Genomic DNA, 17952 nt, shown 5'->3' on the forward strand with positions numbered 1-17952 from the left:
GAGCCCAACAGCAATGGCTCAACTCTCATTTACAATCATCTTGTCCCACTACCAATGCCTATGACATGAAACTCGTATCACATGTCACTCACCACATGACCTGCCAACACCTAAAGTGGTGTACACCTGTTCAGTGCGTCCCCACAAGGTCAGATCCTGCTAAAGATCACAAAACACACATAGTCTCTATGCTTACTTCTGACAGATCAGAACTTCTGCAATGTGAATGTATGGGGTGGGGGGACACAAGTATTTTAACCATTTTCTGAGTGAACAACTTGTTTTAAATGTGACATTACAGACACATGTGTCCCCTGGGTGGCACTGAGCCACAGGCTTGTGGCAATAACAAAGATAAAAGCTCGACTTACCCAGTATTTACGTATGCCAGGCACCACTTGCAAAACCTCACAGACAGGAACTCTCCTAATTCTCACAGTATCAAATTCCATAACTCTTTCCACTTCGCCAACACAGAAACAGAAACAGAGAAGAAAAACAGTTTACACTTCACCAGACCCTCCGTTCAAATCCATCAAACGACCTCCAGAGTACCCAGAGCACCCCTCATTTGTGACCCCACTTCTAAGTTTGGGTAAAGAATCCTGCTGGATTTCTGGAAGGACCAAAGGTGGAAAAAGGAATGCAAAAATAACTGAGTAGGCATCCCATGCAGCACTAATGCATACCTGCTCAGCACCCAGCCACAAGAGGCATGGGGCCTCTTCTATGACAGGCCCCCTATCTTTCCTAGCTGAAGGCGGCGGGGGGTGGGGGGGGTGCAGGGGGGACAATAGAATGGATTCCATTTCCAGCATCAGAACTCCAAGACCTAGAGAGATTACAGGTAGTGATCATGGGGACAAGACTAGACAGCTGGTCACTCACTTCCCTTTGGCCCAGAGAAAAGATCTCCACATGGGACCAGTCTCTGCAGAGGATTTATAGACACTCACATCCCAACACTGCAACAGGCATTCTCAAGCTTGAAACTTAGGAAAAGCTGTCGTTCCAATCCACTCACCAACTCACAGATGACCAGTAAGACCCTTTGGAAGACTGAGAAAGCCAGTTGGTCTTCCTTTCACATAACACAGACCACCATCAACTGCAATCCTTCTCCATCCAGCCCCTGGGAATAGCTAGATGTGGTGACCTGACCTGCCTGCATCTTCTACAGGCTGTAGCCAGAGGCTGGTGAGCCTGGCCTCATTCTCTCTAAGTCTGCCAAGAAAATGCCCTGTTCAGAAGCCCTGGATTCCCATACGGACTTCTATTCACAGAAAGAAAGTTCTCTGTCCTGTCTCCAAGAACACCCAGCCTTTGCCTTGAGCACCAACTTTACCGGACCTGCCTCCTTCCTTCCTCCTCTCCAGCACCCTCCAGCCTTCAGGCCCTGCATCCAGTTCAGCTTACTGCACATGCTCCCTTCCTTAGGTACCTGCCCAGGAACCCAAGGTGTTCATAAGCATCCAATGAGATGATAAACTCCACAGGGGAGGGTGGTCAAGAGCCTTTCTTTACACACGAAAGCCCCTCCCATAGCCTAGAAACTACAAAACAGGTGAAAGGCAAGAAGACAATAAGTAAGGCTGGCAGCTTCCAGATGGTTCTAAAAGCAGAGAGCCTGAACAAGGGAACCGTTTACAGAACAGAATGCATATTCCTATGAGAACAGATCAGTACTCAGTATGGGTCATGGGTGGCACTGGAAACTTTCTTATGCTCACAGCCTCGGCATTTCAAGGTGTCTACTTCTGAGCAGTAACAAGAGGCAGGCTGACAGATGGAGGGAGGCATGGACAGACAGACAGATAAATCTGATATGGCTAGGCTCCACTCTAAAGCATCACATCCAGTGCAAGAGGCCAACACAGGTAACCAGTTCGACTTAGTCTCATGAGAAGCTTTTTTGTATGGGGGAAGCTGGAGGCAGGAGAGTTATATGAGACTCGACCACTTCCCGCAGAATCAGGGTGGCCGACACTGCTCTGTTCCCTCTCCCTGGGTCCATAAAACAGAGCAGGCCTAGGACAAGATATAACAGGTCACCTACTATTTTCCATCAGAAATGAGAAGAACATGGAGGTGGAGGCATTCACACGAAGCCCCTGAACATTAGGCTGCCCCAGATCTAACTATTGTTTTCAGGGAAGGGGGTGCAGAACCCAAGGTTAGGGTTTTGTTTAATTTCTCCCTTTCTTCTGGATCCAGTCCCCCTAAAGCTAGCCACCTGCGTGGACTCTGACTCAGGGTCTGTAGGCCTCCAACACGTTATCTTTGGAAAAAGTTTTTCCTCTGAGACCAGAGACTCAGGAAAGGATTCCTGCTTGAACTTTGACCTGTGACTAAGCACCAAGGAGTCAGGAGTGTCAATAACAGGGGGTTTTGCTGTGTCACAGGAAGAAAGCCACACAGATGCTCCTGCCAGAGTCAGGCTCATTCTCTGACTCAGCACCAAATTTAGACTTCATGTTCTAGAACTATCCAAAAGCCCCAACTGGCAACAGGTGCTCAGAACTCAAATGCTAACGGCATCAGTGATGGGATGCAAAGGGGAGGGGTACCCCAGGCTCAGGACCCAGAAATCTCAATGGGGACTTTCACAGGAAAGCCTTCGTGAGAGAACAAACGCAGCCTTTATGGAGAAAGGGACAAGGACTCCAGCACTTGCCAGCCTCAGAGCAGCTGGTGGCCTGAGAGAGCAGAGCAACTCTCAATACTGGCCTACTTTGCCCAAGTGTAGAACACAAATATCAACCGCATGGGCTGGAAAAGGATTGGGTTCAGTGCCTGGGAATAAAGCTGGAGTGCAGTTAGCACACTGGGGTATCCTATTACTTGCCCATGCTCGCTGCTAAGCCAGGCCCACATGAGGAAAAAGCAGCCCAGACTTCCAGACACCCAGACACCCCAGCCAAGCTACTCCAAGTCTGAAAGCGGATCCCAGCTCCAGATCTGCCTCTTTGTGTCCTTGGACTGCTAGCTTTCCTGTGAAAAATAGGAACTTGGACTAGTCTCTGAGATCCTTTCCAGCCAGGTCTTCAACAGTTGAGGCTGCTTAAGAGAAAGTATTAAGGGCTAGAGAGATGGCTCAGCAGTTAAGAGCACTGAATGCTGTTCCAACAGACCCAGGTTCAATTCCCAATATCCACATGGCAGATCACAACCTTCTGTAACCCTAGTCGAGGGGATCCGGGTCTTTGAGGGCACCAGAAACGTATGTGGTGCGTGGACATGCATGCAGACAAAAGACCCAGACACATTAAGTAAGTAAGTAAATAAATAAATAAATAATAAATACTTAAAATGAAAAGGAAGCCATGAAAACACACCTGGCCAGGAAAGAAAAAATGAAGGTGACTTGAAAAGAATAGAGATGGTTGCAACTCCTGAAAATGTCGGCATGCTGCTTTCAGAATATTATGAAATTTTAACAAATTACACAACATATATTAAGGGAGCTGGGAAGATGACTCAGCAGGTAGGGGCACTAGCCTCCAGGTCTGCTAACCCACATTTTATTCCTGGAATCCACTAGGTGGACAGGGAAAAGGCACTTCTCCTGGTTGTCCTCTGACTTCTACACATACACAATCCCACCCCAACCCCCACATACAGAGATACAAACCAAACTGTGCTGCTTTCCACTTCTCTGCTATGCTGTCATTTTTTTTTTAAATGGCTAGACAGATTTTCACCATGTGTGGAAAACATTTTGTCAATAGTCAAAAAAAAAGATGTTTGTTTGCAGGTCTAGGGCCATCTTAAAGAGTCAGACGTGTACCATGTAGATATGCAAACTGAGAGAGAACACTACACCTATAGAAACCCAGGCATAGGCCGGGCGGTGGTGGCGCACGCCTTTAATCCCAGCACTTGGGAGGCAGAGGCAGGCGGATTTCTGAGTTCGAGGCCAGCCTGGTCTACAGAGTGAGTTCCAGGACAGCCAGAGCTACACAGAGAAACCCTGTCTCGAAAAACCAAAAAAAAAAAAAAAGAAAAAAAAAGAAACCCAGGCATAGGGCTGGAGAGACAGCTCACTGGTTAAGAACACTAGCTGTTCTTGCAGTGAACCCAGGTTTAGTTCCCAGCACCCACATAACAGCATACAATCGTCTGTGACTCGAGTTCCAAGGGATGTGACACCTTTTTCTGACCTCTATGGGAAACAGGCACACTTGTAGTTAACAAACATACACACAGGCAAAACCATTAATACACAAAAAAATAAATAATTCTTAAAAAATAAAAACAGACACATTACACCTTTGTTTAGTGACGTGCAGGGAGGCAGCTGTGGGGTGGGGGAGGGGTTGCTTTGTCATAGAAAGCCACACAGAGTTCCTCCTGCCAAAGTCAGACCCATTCACAGGCAATTGTCCCCGTGGTGTGGCTTCCTACACAGACAGCTCTCAGGGGCTGGTTAATGTGTCACCCGGATAATGGTTCTCTTATGCAATGGAGGCTTGGGCTGGCTAGTGACAGCTTTTTGTTTTGTTTTGTTTTGTTTTAAGCTCAAGAGAAATTTTTCAGAAATAAATAAATAATAAATAAAAGGGTAGTTGGTCCCCACAGTGACAATGACAGGGCTTCAGTTCACTCTCCACACACTACTGTCCCAGGGAGCGGGGACTGGGTTCTCATTGGGCACATTGGGTCATTTGTCATTTTTTAAAATGATTCACCTCAAAAGGAAACTTACAAAAGTACACAGAGGAAGCAGGCACACGCAAAGCTCCATATACAGCAGCCTCTGGGACCAGCCAAGACTCACCCTGGTAAAGAAGGGTAAAGCTTTGTGGCTTTCTTCCTCTCCAGGCATGGGGCTGGGGGAGGGGATCCAGTTGAGCGTGGCGCTCCAGGGGATGAGTTCCAGGACTAGCCTACACAACAAGACCCTGCTCTCTAACCTCCCAAGAGTCTCATGATGACAGCAATTAAACTTAACAGCTAGGCCTTGTTAAAATTCGTATTTAAACAAATTACCTGGTGACGCAAGGACAACTGAATACCAGCTTGGCATATGAAAGCTTACCATATCCAGAACAGGGTGCTCAGAGTGGGCCTAGAGTTCCTTCATGGATCAGGCTGGCTGGTGTGGGGGTGACCTTTGTGGGCCTAGCACTTAGCAGAGCCAAGATAATAGAAGCAGGGACTAAGCACACACTGACAAGTGATGGAAGGGACGGACACACAGACAAAGCTGTGACTGGATCTCTAAGTATTACCCCTTAACCAAAGGCTGTGAGACCTCACACATATAGGCAATACTGGGATCAGCTCCAGTGAGCTTTCTCAAGACAGACCTGAAACTTTTTTTTTTTGAGTGAAGTGATATGCTAGCTGAGATTTGTTTTAAAATATTACAGGAGTCTAAGGTTGCTAGAAGAGGTCAGTAGAGGTACAGGGTTGCTCAGTTTATCCTCTAGTCCATTCCCAAATGCTTGAAAACACAGATCATTTAAAAGGCAGGAGAGAAAAAAAGGCTTCGCTTAATCTGAGTTCCCTTTTCCCTCCCAGTGTCCTCGCCGGGCTCCCTACATTCATCTCTCTCAGCCAAAGAGCACTGGCCTCACTATCTCCTCAGTGTCCACCTAAGAACAGGCCTCATCACAGGACATGGTAATACCTCCTTAAGACTGAGGCCTCAGGCCTCAGGAAACTAATCCACCAAAGTGGCATGGCCTCCTCACTGACAGACACCCCAGGGTCTTTCCTCATTGGTAGACACCCCAGATTCACTCCTCAGCGTCTGTCATACCAACCCCATTCATGACCTATGTCCTGTGAAGCCCTGAGTCCACATACAGTCTGAGGCTATTGCTCCTCTTAAGGGCAAGCCACTCCCAGCAGGCACAATGACAGCAGCTCTCACCAAAGCCCTCAGAGAACTCTACTGATCCCTTTCACAGATGAGGAAGAGGAAGTCCTGAAGGTTAGGCAGCTGCTAGAGTCACACAGTTCAGGTTGGGAACACTTAAGATGTAAACCTAAAGTGTCAGGCCCTCAAGAGTATGCTCATGGCATTTAACTGCCTCTAATCCTAGAGCCTTGTTCCCCAGCTCCAATCCCACCTACAATACCCAAGCCACCCGGGCCATTCATTCATTCATTCATTCACTCATTCATTCATCCACATCACCCATCCTCCTCCATGACGTTCTCAGAACAGAGACCATCTTCTCTGTTCTCCGGACCAGCTGTGTGAAAAGGCTCAGTAAAAACTTATTCTTGATTGACAATTACCAGGTCTCCCCAGACTGCAGCAAGCAGCCAAGCAACCAGAGCAGTCCCCACACATCCTCCGTAAGGCATCCTTAGAAGCCCTGACTTCTAAAGCCCAAGGCTCAGTCCTGCTGCTTTGATTCTCAAGAAAAGCATCTCAGATGTCCATGAAATCAGACTTCATTCTGGTTAAGCCCATCGGGCCTAGTAAGAACACAAACCTAAAATCTGACAGCTACTGGCCCCAGAACCACGTGTGTCTAGTTCAGCTGGCATCAGAAGCTAAAGGGAAATGTTTATGACTTGGGTGCTCCAAATGAGAGGCCCAGGGGAAATGAATATAAGAAATATGTGCTGTGTTCCAGAACCATCTCTAAAGCTGAGGTTTCCCACGTGTATTCCAGTGAACACGGATGCTTCAAGATGTCCCAAAGAAAAGGACTTTGTGGTCAAATCAGTCTCTGAAGCCATTCTAGCTAAGCCCCAAAGCACACTGGTCCACAATTGCTCTCAAGAGCCTAATGATAAGAAGTTAGGCCTGCTCAAAGCAGCACTATCTGAAGGCACTGGACCACAGAGCCGAGCCAAGGCAAAAACAGCATCCATCCGCATCCCATCAAGCCAATACGCAGAACATGTTTCCTGGGGAAAATGCTGACCCAGGCCTTTTGAAAGAACATCTTGATAGAGCTGGTACCCTGGGTGTGAAATGAGAAAGCAAATCAAGGCTGAGTGGTCTATGAAGCAGAAATGCCCAGCATACTTCAAGGCCTTTGAAGTGAAGCTATTAGCACAGCAAAAGAGGTATGGCTTAAGGTCTGCCTCAAAGGAGTCACAGAAAAGTTCTGAAATTAACTCCTTTGCAATCCAAAGGAGCTGCCCTGAATCTTAGCAACATATATTTGTGTGTGTGAGTGTGTGTGTGTGTGTGTGTGCAATGCATGTGTGTGTATGCACATGCATATGTGAATGTGTATTGCACTTACATTTTAGACAAAAGAAAAATGTTAGAACTAGGTCTCCACCCAGCCCCAAACTAAGGTATTAAGGACAAAAAGCAAACAATATGACAGTTCTTTAAAAGCTTGATCTGGAACTGCTTCATGGTCCAAAGAAGAGAACAGAGAGAAACAGATGAAAAGACTCCACAGCTTCCTCTGGCCTCTGCACATGTGTGGATATACATACATACATCACACACACACACGAGGAAGACAGATACACGGAGTTTACCTATAACAGATATCTAAACTAGTTATGTTCATGCGAACAGAAAGGAGAATAGTGGTTGTCAGGGACTGAGGGGAGGGAGCAACAGACCATTGTTTAATGGTCACTATTCTACAAGATGGCAAAGGGATGATGATACAGGTTGCCCAACAGTCTAAAAATACCAAATGCCACTAAAGGGCACACTCAGACTAGCTATTTTCACATCTTATACCTGTTGGAAAACAAAGCGGCTCAAAGCAAGTCTTATGGTATGGAAGTCTTACTACTAAAAAAATAAAACAGCTCGGAACAGACAAGTTCTGACCCCTAGGCTGAAGTGAATGTTGGTCACCATCCTCCCCAGGACTAAGGTCAGCTAGTCTACACAGGATACTCCAAATACTTGTACAGGTAAAATTGTTTTTGCAGTACTTTTGTAAAATACCACCTCAAAAATATCAACCGAGGCATAGTGCAAAGATTTACAACTTGTTCCAGGAAAATGATGAAGAAAAAAAAAAGAAAGAAAGAAAGAAAGAAAGAAAGAAAGAAAGAAAGAAAGAAAGAAAGAAAGAAAGAAAGAAATCCAGTTATCCCTGGTTCTATCCCATTCAAAATTCCCTGCTAAACACACCAAGTAGCCTCAGCTCCAGCCAGCAATGCTGCTCAGCGCTCCTGCTCTGTGCCTGCTCTGTGCCCGCTTGCTGTCTCTACAGCTTACATCTTCCGAGGAAATCACTACATAGCTTCCCTCCCACTGGGCCTGCAGAAGGTACAGGTGCTTCATATGAACTAGGAGTAAAAACCACACACACAAAACTGAGACAAAATATTTCTCCTACTCTACTCCCTTTTTCAGGAAGTGGAGGTAGAGTAATCAAAAACCACCCCACACTAACATTAAAGCAGGGGAGCAACAGCCACTGTGCAGAGCTGGAACCACCCCCAGAAATCCACTCCAACACAACTGCCACACACCCCTGGGACTAACAGCCATCTTGGGGGGTGCTCAGAACCCCACAGGACTGAGAAACTCACCATTCAGTGCCTCACCAGTTCTGTTTGCTGTTGAACAAAGGCCAGGAAGCCAAGAGGCTCCACCAAGGTCAGGCCAGCACTTAGAACCAGATCCCACATGGGGGCTCCTTCAAGGACAGTTGGCTGATATTAGAATCTGGAAAGGAAAGGTTGCCTCACAGGACTTGGAGCAGCCAGCCCTCCACAGCTAGTACCTAGTGGGTGACCTTGAAGACTTCAGATATCAATGTCATAACACCAGCTTCCATCACAGACATAGTGAGATGCATCTGAGAGATGCTCAAAGAGGCATGGAGGAAGCATATGGCAGAGCAGAGTTACCTCCGGGAGATTACCATGTGCTCCAGAGACTCATAGCCACAGAGCTAGGAACCCTGATGCCTGTTTAGAGTGTTCACAAGGACCTGCAACGGAGCTTCAGCAATCTGTCCATTCCTGGTCCCTACTGTCACTATTATGTGACATGGTTCACCACACTAACCAGTGCCCTTCCTTTGTGCTCACCATTGATTATCACACAGCACTCTGAAGCAGTGAGTGTTTTATAATGGCTGTATTGGGGTAGAGTTCTGGGGGAAGGAGAATAGGACCCGAGAGAGCATATTGAGACACAGGAGAGAAGAGCTTCCAAAATGGTCGGCAGGGCTTCCTCACCAATTAAACTGGACTTCCCAGCAGGCTTGCTGACAGTGTGGTTGATAAGAGGCCTGCTGGGAAATTCGTGAACTGCTTAAATTGTCCAAGTGTGCCATCATTACAAAAAAAGGAACAGGCTTTGCTTCATTGTAAAATTTTCATAAAAACTCTCAACTGCAGGTATTATAAAAGGAAACTTTTGCCGGGCGGTGGTGGCGCACGCCTTTAATCCCAGCACTTGGGAGGCAGAGGCCGGCAGATTTCTGAGTTCAAGGCCAGACTGGTCTACAGAGTGAGTTCCAGGACAGCCAGGGCTACACAGAGAAACCCTGTCTCAAAAAACAAAAAACAAACAAACAAACAAAAAAAAACAAAAAAAAAGAAGCTTTTTAAAAAATATTCCCACTTTGTGAATCTTAAAGTTGTCTTCAACATTAAGCTCAGACGTCTCTCCAGTTCTAAACATCCAGTCCCCCTGCTAAACACTCAGCTATTAAGATCCATCCAAACAGAGAAGACTGCCTATGTCAAGGACAGAACTCAGTTTCCCCAGAAGGACACTGATGGAAGGGCAGTACTGGGAAGTCTCAAGGGAGCAGCCCAGGCCCTGTTCAATGATAGTCACTGGTGGAAAGGGATGAGGGGAAAGAGGAAGGATGTTTGCCAGGCTGGGGTATTTCTGTGACTTTTTTTGAGGTTTCTTCTTGTTCTCCTGCATCTTCTTGTCCATCGTTGTTCCTGGGCCAGGAGTTAGGGGATTCAAGGAGGTGCAGCAAGCAGGGTGAGGTGATGGGGATGAGGGAAAGCCAACCTAAGCATTAACATCCTAGAGACCCTGACTATGAATACAAAGTCCTCTGGGAGAAGGCTGGATGGACAGACAGCATGGATGGACGAGACCAGAAACTCCAGGCCACCTGACATTAGGGGTACATGTATTTAGGATTCTAAAAGTTCAGATGACAACCAGCTTTTCCACCACCAGTAATTGTCTAAATAACTTAACACAGCAAGAGACGTGTAGAGAAGCTAACTGTCCTGCTCGGGGGCTGACCACCAACAGCCCACTCCAGCAATGAGCTAGCTTACTCATTTGATGAAGGACAGTGCCAGGCATGATGTCTGTCTCTTTACACCATCCTTCCTGCTCATCTTACCTGGGAGAAACTGCTTCTTTAAAACCTGCCTTGGACAGGAACAGGTCACTAATCATGGAGACAAAGACAAACCAACCTTAGCCTTCTAAGCTCAGCCATGGCCACTCTGCCTCAAATGGGTGCACAGCCTTAGTCAAGGCAATCAGAACCCTTCCAGAAGATTTTTCTGCCTGGGCTGACTGGATTAAGCTGCCTTTCTTCCCTGCCCAGGGTCAGTGAACATCAAGCCCACAGAGCCCTGAAGCTACATTTCAGACCGATGGAAAAGATCACAAGATTCAGGAGGCATGGGTCATCGTGTCAAGGTTTTAGGATGTAGCTATGTGTCATTTACTACTGGGGTGATGTTCTTAAACATCATGTGTAGGTGATTCCACATTACATGACCATCATGGAGTTTACTTATGGAAATGTCACTCTAGGTTAATATAATCTTATGGGACCACTGTCAGACATGTGGCCTGTAAGAAATATCATTATTATATAGCAGTAAGTTGTCCTTTTTTGTCTAAGATGACTTGAGCTAAGTTGTCATGGTGCCCTGAACAGAGAGAACTACAACCTGCCCCACCCTCATTAGAAACTTCTTCACAACCATGGTCTTCAGGTTCCTCTGCAGCAAATAGCACAACTCTGAAAGACAAATGTTGGCTTGAGCTATACTTATGTCTCTTCCCCTACTGATCTCCCAGGGCAGAGTACACCAAGCAAAAGTGGCTGGTGCCCAAAGGCAGTGGAGGAAACAAAAGACCCTGGCAATCACCAGGGAATAATAAATACCCAACACCTGGCAACACAGGGCCGGCCACCACACTAGTCTCTGGAAGAGCCTGGTAGGGTTGCTCCCTTTTAAAATGAAGAGAAAGAGAGAAAGAGAGAGAGAGAGAGAGAGAGAGAGAGAGAGAGAGAGAGAGAGAGAGAGAGAGAGAGAGAGACAGAGACAGAGACAGAGACAGGGAGACACTGGGGGTCTAGGTGGACAGGGGGGCTCACACCTGTAATCACAGCACTCGAAAGGCTAAGGAAAGAGGACTTTCACACGTTTAAAACAAGCTTGGGCTACAAAGGAATACCCTGTTTCAAAAACAACACAAAACAAAAAAAATGCTTCCAGTCTCACCTTCTACAACGCCTATATTTCAGGGAACATGCAAACCTCTCCCTGGAGCCCCGAGGCCTCCTTGCCTCACGTCCAGCAACAATCCTCTGTTCCAGCAGCCTGTACTCTCTACAATCCCTGCAGTGTTTGCTGTCCTCCCTACAACCCTCTCTGCATTCCAAGCCCCACCCCCCAGGGGGCTGGAAGGATGGTTCAATGGTTAAGAACACCTATTGTTCTTGCAGAGGACCCAGGTTCAATTCCCATGCACCCACTTAGCAGCTCACAACTGTCTGTAACTCAAGTTCCTGGGAATCTGATGCTTTCGTTTGACCTGCGCATGCACATAGTGTGCCTACAAAATACAGGCTAAATACATATACATATAAAATACATCTTTAAAAATTAAGGTGTGATGGCATCTTTGATCTCTGCACTTGAGAGGCAGAGGCAGAAGGATCTCTGTGAGTTCAAGGACAGCTTGGTCTACAGAGTGAGTTCCAGGACAGCTAGGGCTGTTATACAGAGAAGCCCTGTCTATAAGTCTCTTCTCCAATTTTCCCTCCACTTCTTCAGCAGACAGTTCTTTCATGTTAGTGACAGCATCTCTCCCTCTCTCCAGGAAATAAAGAGAAGGCACAGGAGGAGGGAAGGGACAGGAAGAGATAAGACAATTCTAAGCACATGGGTGGTGAGATTTCTGTCTTCCAAGAGAAGCCTGGCACAAAATAACTTAAGAAGCCCTTGACATTTAATGGCCATTAGTCAGAGAGAGAGACTACTGGTCATACAGTACACAGTTGGTAAGAAAGCAAAAACCCTGCTCTTGTATCTGTCACTCAACAGATCCATCTCCCCTAAAGTGTCCCACTGCCTAAACAAGGCATCTGATACAAGAAAAGATTCCTGGCTGCCTCACTCCAACCCACCAAGGCAAGCCCCCAGAGCTGAACATCTTATCCCTCCCTGAAGACATTTCGCCCCACTCCGAGGACAAAGGCAGGAGGCAGGGAAACCCTGGGCCCCACTATGTAGATCAAGACCCTGAGGCCCTGCACAGAATCAGAACCCAAGGATCTCTGGGAGAGAAATCAGAAGTTGCCATTAAATTCACGGAAAACACTGAAGCAATAACCAAATTCAACTCTGACACAATTAAAGACACAGATCACATCATCCAGTAAAGGGCAGTTTCCACCTCTCTGTCACCAGCTGGGGCAAAAAAATTCGCTTCCTTCCCTACAAACCCATGTGTGAGGAAGATAGCAGAGTTCTTCAAGACCATTAATCTCTCGAAACATCTGGGAGGAGGCCTGGTCAGCTAACAGGAGGAACCACCCAAGGCAAGAAATAAGAGAGAGGCTCCTGGTGTCTGTCACCTTCCTGCCCTCTGATCTTCCTGGTGCCTGACTCTGGCCCTGGGAACTCAATAAATGAAGATGTTAAGACACCCCTCTGTGACACTGGGGTGGCCACAAGTGAAGATAAGACACAACATGCTCAGCAGGGGCACATCAGGCCCAGGACAGGAGCCCCTGGTCCCCTAAGCCAACCCAGTCACAGTATTACAAAGATGCACAACACCGCACCCCATCACACTGTTCACCAAAGCCTCCGGATGTTGTCTTGTCAAGTGCTACCCCAATTTCTTCTAACCTATTAAATAAAACAAACTTAACCTCCTTGATGAGTATTTTTCTAAGGATTTCATGAGCCTCTCTGAAGCAATAAAATTCTGAGGTGTGGGGGAATGGATTAAAAAAACCACAGCCCTGGGGATAAATCTCAACCTTCTGGTATCCCATTCCAGAGGCCCCACCTTCTCTAAAGGGCATGAGGGATGTACTTAACACATGGCATCAGTCCTCTAACTTCTCTAGTCCAGAGATTAATCCTAGGGCTGATACACATACATCCCTGTAAAGACTTCTTGGCTGTCCTCTAACTTCTGTGCTTCTCAGACAGACTTCGAGAAGCAGATCTTTGGCAAACTTCTTTCTTTAAAAATTTCTTCAAAAATAAATAGTAGTTAGAATGGAAAAGGTGTCTGATGAGGTCCTTTATTCTCCTAGCTGCATTCGACAGCCTCTTCTAAGCAACTTCGAAGGGCTATTCAAAGAGACTACTGGCTTTGCCCAGGAAATTCCAGTAAACCATACTTGTAGGGACAGCGTGCAGGACTGAAAGACAGAATGCAAAAGCCAGAAGTCCAAGGGGAAGACAGAAGGGCATCCATGAAGTGCTATTGTGGATCTGCAGTTTAGCCTTTCTGTATGTCAGTTTCCTTCAGCTAGAGAAAACAGAGTTGAGATGGCCCATAGAGAAGAGAACTGCTACCAGAGACACCTAATAAAATCACTCCCTTTATAAGTGCAGCTTTTAACAGTCCCATAAACGGGTCTCCTCAACCTCTGGCCCACACGTTGCTAAGGGCAGTGTTATTTTTCCAGCTTTCTTCATTCACTGTTCTTTTACATGTGTCTTTATTGATTTTTATTATGTGTATTGATTCAACTTAAAACAAGGGCAAGACCTATACAAGACACACTTGCTGTCTCCAGGCTCTGGATATGTTTTTTAAAAGCAACAGACAATAATTCCGAACTCATAGCATTCAGTCCTCCCTAAGCATTTTAGTCTCTGCAAGCCGCAGTTTTCTCTCTGCCAAAGCAGGAATACTAGATAGTTCACATGCTGTTAACAGCGATTAAATGTGATAAGGTAGAGTTCCTGTCACAACAGACACCATACATGCCAGCCCTCATCCTTCCTCTGTACTATGCCTTCTTCCTTGTCGAAGAGTCTGGCTTCTCTCTCAGTCCAGTCAGGACAAGCCTACCACTAGTCACAAACTCCCGGCAGTACCCCTCCCCCTACACACACTTACAAATCAGTCACTTCCAAGAGCAAGAACTCAGGGGTTCCAAAGGGCACCACTCAGAGGAATCAGTCACCAGCTCTTCTCCACTGGGAACTCAGAACTCTCAGGGAGGGAACTGAGCCACAGCAACCACTACTAAGATTTTCCCATGGTGCAATGCAACTTCCTCAACTTTTCCGGGCCCTCAATTTCCAAAGAAACCGGGGAAGGCGTTGTGCATAATTCACAGCAAATCTGGGCGAGTTAGGAGACTGAGATCCATGGGGCGAGAAGGAAACGGACACGGACACAAAGTGAAAAGTCACGAGTGACCTAAATGGGGTGGCAGGGATCAAAACTTAGGGAATCTGCGCCTGGCCTATATTCCCTTCTTGCTGATTGCAACCTCTGGCTCCCGAAGGGCTAGCAGACCGTGAGAAGCTTAGAAAAGGGGCTGACCGACATCCTCCCGAGGTGTCCTCCGACCTCCGCCCAGCCACTGGACCTGGTGGCCTCCGGAGGACTCTGCAGCACTAGCGACAAGGAGAGGAAAGACAAGGCTTTCGGTGAGGGGTTATTGTTCCCAGAAAACCGCAGGACAGAGGCAGGAGATGTGAACTCGGTTCCAGGCATCCGTCCCTCCCTCGGTAGGCTAAGAGAGAAGATGTCACCCGCGCCATACAGGTAGAGCGGTGGCCGCGACCAGAGCCTGGCCCCCCAACCCCCTTGGTGAGCTGCAGAGAGAAGGGGTGGCCGGAGGGCAGGAGGGGCCGCGCGGGACTGCCACTCACCCGCGCCCTCTGTAGACTGCGGCGGCCCGACGACGCCGTTCAGGTAGAGAATGGGCAGCAGGTGAGGCTGAGTCTTCTCCAACGCGGCGCGCAGGTCCTGGAAGTGGTCCTGCTCCTTGGCCAGGAGTAGCTGGAGCAGCAGCTCCGCCTTGGCACCTCCCGCCTCCTCGTCCAGCTGCCGCCGCTCGCCTGGGCTCAGCGCTCCTGCTGCCTCCAGCAGCCCGAGCACGGCCTCCACCTCGGTCATGGCCTGGGCCAGGCTCTGCTGACACTGGGCGAGCAGCTCCCGGCGCTGCGGCTCCATGGTGGCGGCCCGCGCCGCCCCGCCCCGCCCCGCCGGACGGCGCCGGGGCTCCCTGAGGCCGGCGGGCTGCACGCCGAGCTGGGCGGCAGCCTAGCGCGCCGGGAGTCGCGAGGCGGCGGGGCCCATGGGCCGGGGCCTGCGCGCCTCGGGGCCGGGACGATCGGGCAGCTCTCAACAGCCGCCTCCCGGGCTCCGGGGCGCAGCCATGTTGGCTGCGGCGGCGGCGGGACTGGAAGAGGAGGAGGAGACGGAGGAGGAGAAGGAGGAGGCGGAGGTGGGGACGGCGGCCCGGGCGCGCCCCGAGGCCTCGCAGCAGCCAGGCATGCCCCCTCCAGCTCCGCCTCCGCGCCCACCGCCCCGCCGCACACTGCGATCGCCGCGGGGGGAAAAGTCGCCGGGCGCCCGACGGCTCCGGCTCGGCTCACCCGAGCTCCCACACCGCCGCCTGCACAGCCGCGGCCCGCCCCTCTGGCCTCTCTCCTCCCCGGCCCGCCTTCGGCCTGGAGGTGGTAGCAAGTAACTGAAGCACTGGGCGGAGGGGAAGGGTCCGGACCCCACCGGCCCTTAGCCCACAAGCTACTGAGAGAAATAGCTCCTACCCTGTTCACATACTGCCCCTAATCCAGGGTCTTCTGAGAATTCTAAGGACACAATGCAAAACCCTCCCCCACTAAACTTGGACATCTCCAATTTAAAGACCTCTCCAGTATCGGTCCCCATTCTAAGATTTTCTTAGAAAATCTCCTAATAAAATCCCCTAACCTGCCTAACAGTTACTTGCATCCTGCACACCTGTATCAGAGCTCCAGAGGCAGAGGCAGATGATGTTTGCAGGAACTGGGTGTGCATAAAGAGCTCTTGCTGTGGGCTGTTGGAAATTTCTAACAAGAAAAGTGCTTGTCTCCTTGGTGCCACCCCAAGATTATAGCAATTCACAGTTACCTTCCCATAATGACTTCAGCTCAAGACCATCTACCTTCTCCCAGACAGCACAACTTCTTACCTGGAACGAAATCTGCATCTCAGAAAAGACTGCATTGCAACCACTGACTTACTTTCTAAGATGGGCCAAGAGCTCTTTTTATGTCACTGTTACCAAAGCAAAGGCATCTCAAATGTCCTTCTTTGACAGAAACCATGTTTGTTTATAGAAACAAACTCTGAGTAGTGATTAGAAGATCCTGCCGGACAGTGGTGGATTAAAGGCACGCCTTTAATCCCAGCACTTGGGAGGCAGAGGCAGGCGGATTTCTGAGTTCAAGGCCAGCCTGGTCTACAGAGTGAGTTCCAGGACAGCCAGGGCTACACATAGAAACCCTGTTTCTGTAAAAAAAAAAAAAAAAAAAAAAGATCCTAGGTTGCTCTGTGCCTTAAAATGATGTTCAAGGTTTTAAAAGAGAACCAATTATCTTTGTTCATCTGGTTTTCCTCAGGAGACAGGGGGTAGAAAGAGCATCAGACCAGAGGTTCTCAGATGTAGTTTCATGAGCAAGTTGAGCTGGGTCAGTGCAGTGCTGAAACAATCTCAGCATTATTGTGAACACATGTTTTCTGGGCTGGGCTTGATAGTTTTATCATTTTTTAAGGCTTCTATAACCCAACGTAGATTCCAATACGCTGGAGTAAAACTATTTGAAGATCCCTCTCTGTTCAGATAGCCTGGGCTTCTGTGACCAAAAAGATGACCTAATTATATTCTGTTGCTCTGCCAAATACCATGACCATAAGCAATTTGGGAGAGAAAGTGTGTATTTTAACTTATACTTCCAGGTCACAGTCCCATTGCTGAGAGAAGTCAAGGTAGGAACTCTCAGAGCCAAGGAAGTACACAGCAGGATCCATTGAGGAATGGGGCATGTTGACTGACTCCTTTGCCAGGTTCATGTACAGCTAGCTTCCTAATACACCCATGATCACTTGCCCAGGGAATGGTACCACCCACAGTAAGCTGGCTGTCCTGCCCAATTATCTATGAAGACATGCCCATATCACAGATATGTCTATAGACCAATGTTGTGAAAAGACAATGATTCCACTGAGATTCTTTTTTCAGGTAATTCAGGCTGTGTCAGGTTGACTGTTAATTCTATCTAGAACACAAAGATTTAGGGAATAGAGGCTAGCTGTTATCATTAGGCCATATTTTGCACAGGGTCCCTGGACCCTTCCTCATTCCCCTGTCCCTAAGATGCCTTCTCTCTGGCTGGCCATTACTTAACCTGAGAGCAGTCACAGATCCTAACTCATCCCCGAGGTTCCCATCTCAGTTCTTATTTGAATTAATAGTGAAGAAGGAAAGGTGGGGGAGGGTGAAAATTAGACACCAATCTTTTTATGATTAGAGAACAAACTGTAAGTTCCATATCCAATGGGTGTTAAGACAGAAGAGCCATAGTCTCCCAGTAACTCTCAAAGGATGGTGAAGAGATTTGGAGATTGTTCCAGGAAGCCTTCCTAAGAATCAGTTAGGAAGCATTTGAAGAGAGCCCTTCCTAGGGGCTGGGCGGTGGTGAACACTACTTCTGTTGAAGCCCTTATAAGATGCTCTTGAGGCCTAAGTCAAACAAATTCTAGATGACAGAGCCTGTGGGCATATTTAATGTTTTAGAGTTGTTTTAACCAATCAC

The 17952-nt window shown here is 48.1% G+C and overlaps 1 protein-coding gene across 3 annotated transcripts in view; it reads right to left on the reverse strand.

Annotated features, from left to right (window-relative positions):
* The window catches only part of Dlg5 (discs large MAGUK scaffold protein 5), a 130272-nt gene that overhangs the window by 96641 nt on the left and 15679 nt on the right, over positions 1–17952 (reverse strand). For 2 of the 3 annotated variants that reach the window (XM_034497620.2, XM_034497618.2), the window contains exon 1: positions 15022–15782. The exons of the other annotated variant lie outside the window; for it this stretch is intronic. In XM_034497620.2, coding sequence (XP_034353511.2) covers positions 15022–15325 — 304 coding nt within the window. In that variant the 5' untranslated portion in view covers positions 15326–15782. Of the gene's footprint in view, positions 1–15021; positions 15783–17952 lie in introns of those variants that run through there. 3 annotated transcript variants of the gene reach the window in all.

Source organism: Arvicanthis niloticus, chromosome 3 (assembly GCF_011762505.2).
Source record: "Arvicanthis niloticus isolate mArvNil1 chromosome 3, mArvNil1.pat.X, whole genome shotgun sequence".
Lineage (NCBI taxonomy): Eukaryota > Metazoa > Chordata > Mammalia > Rodentia > Muridae > Arvicanthis > Arvicanthis niloticus.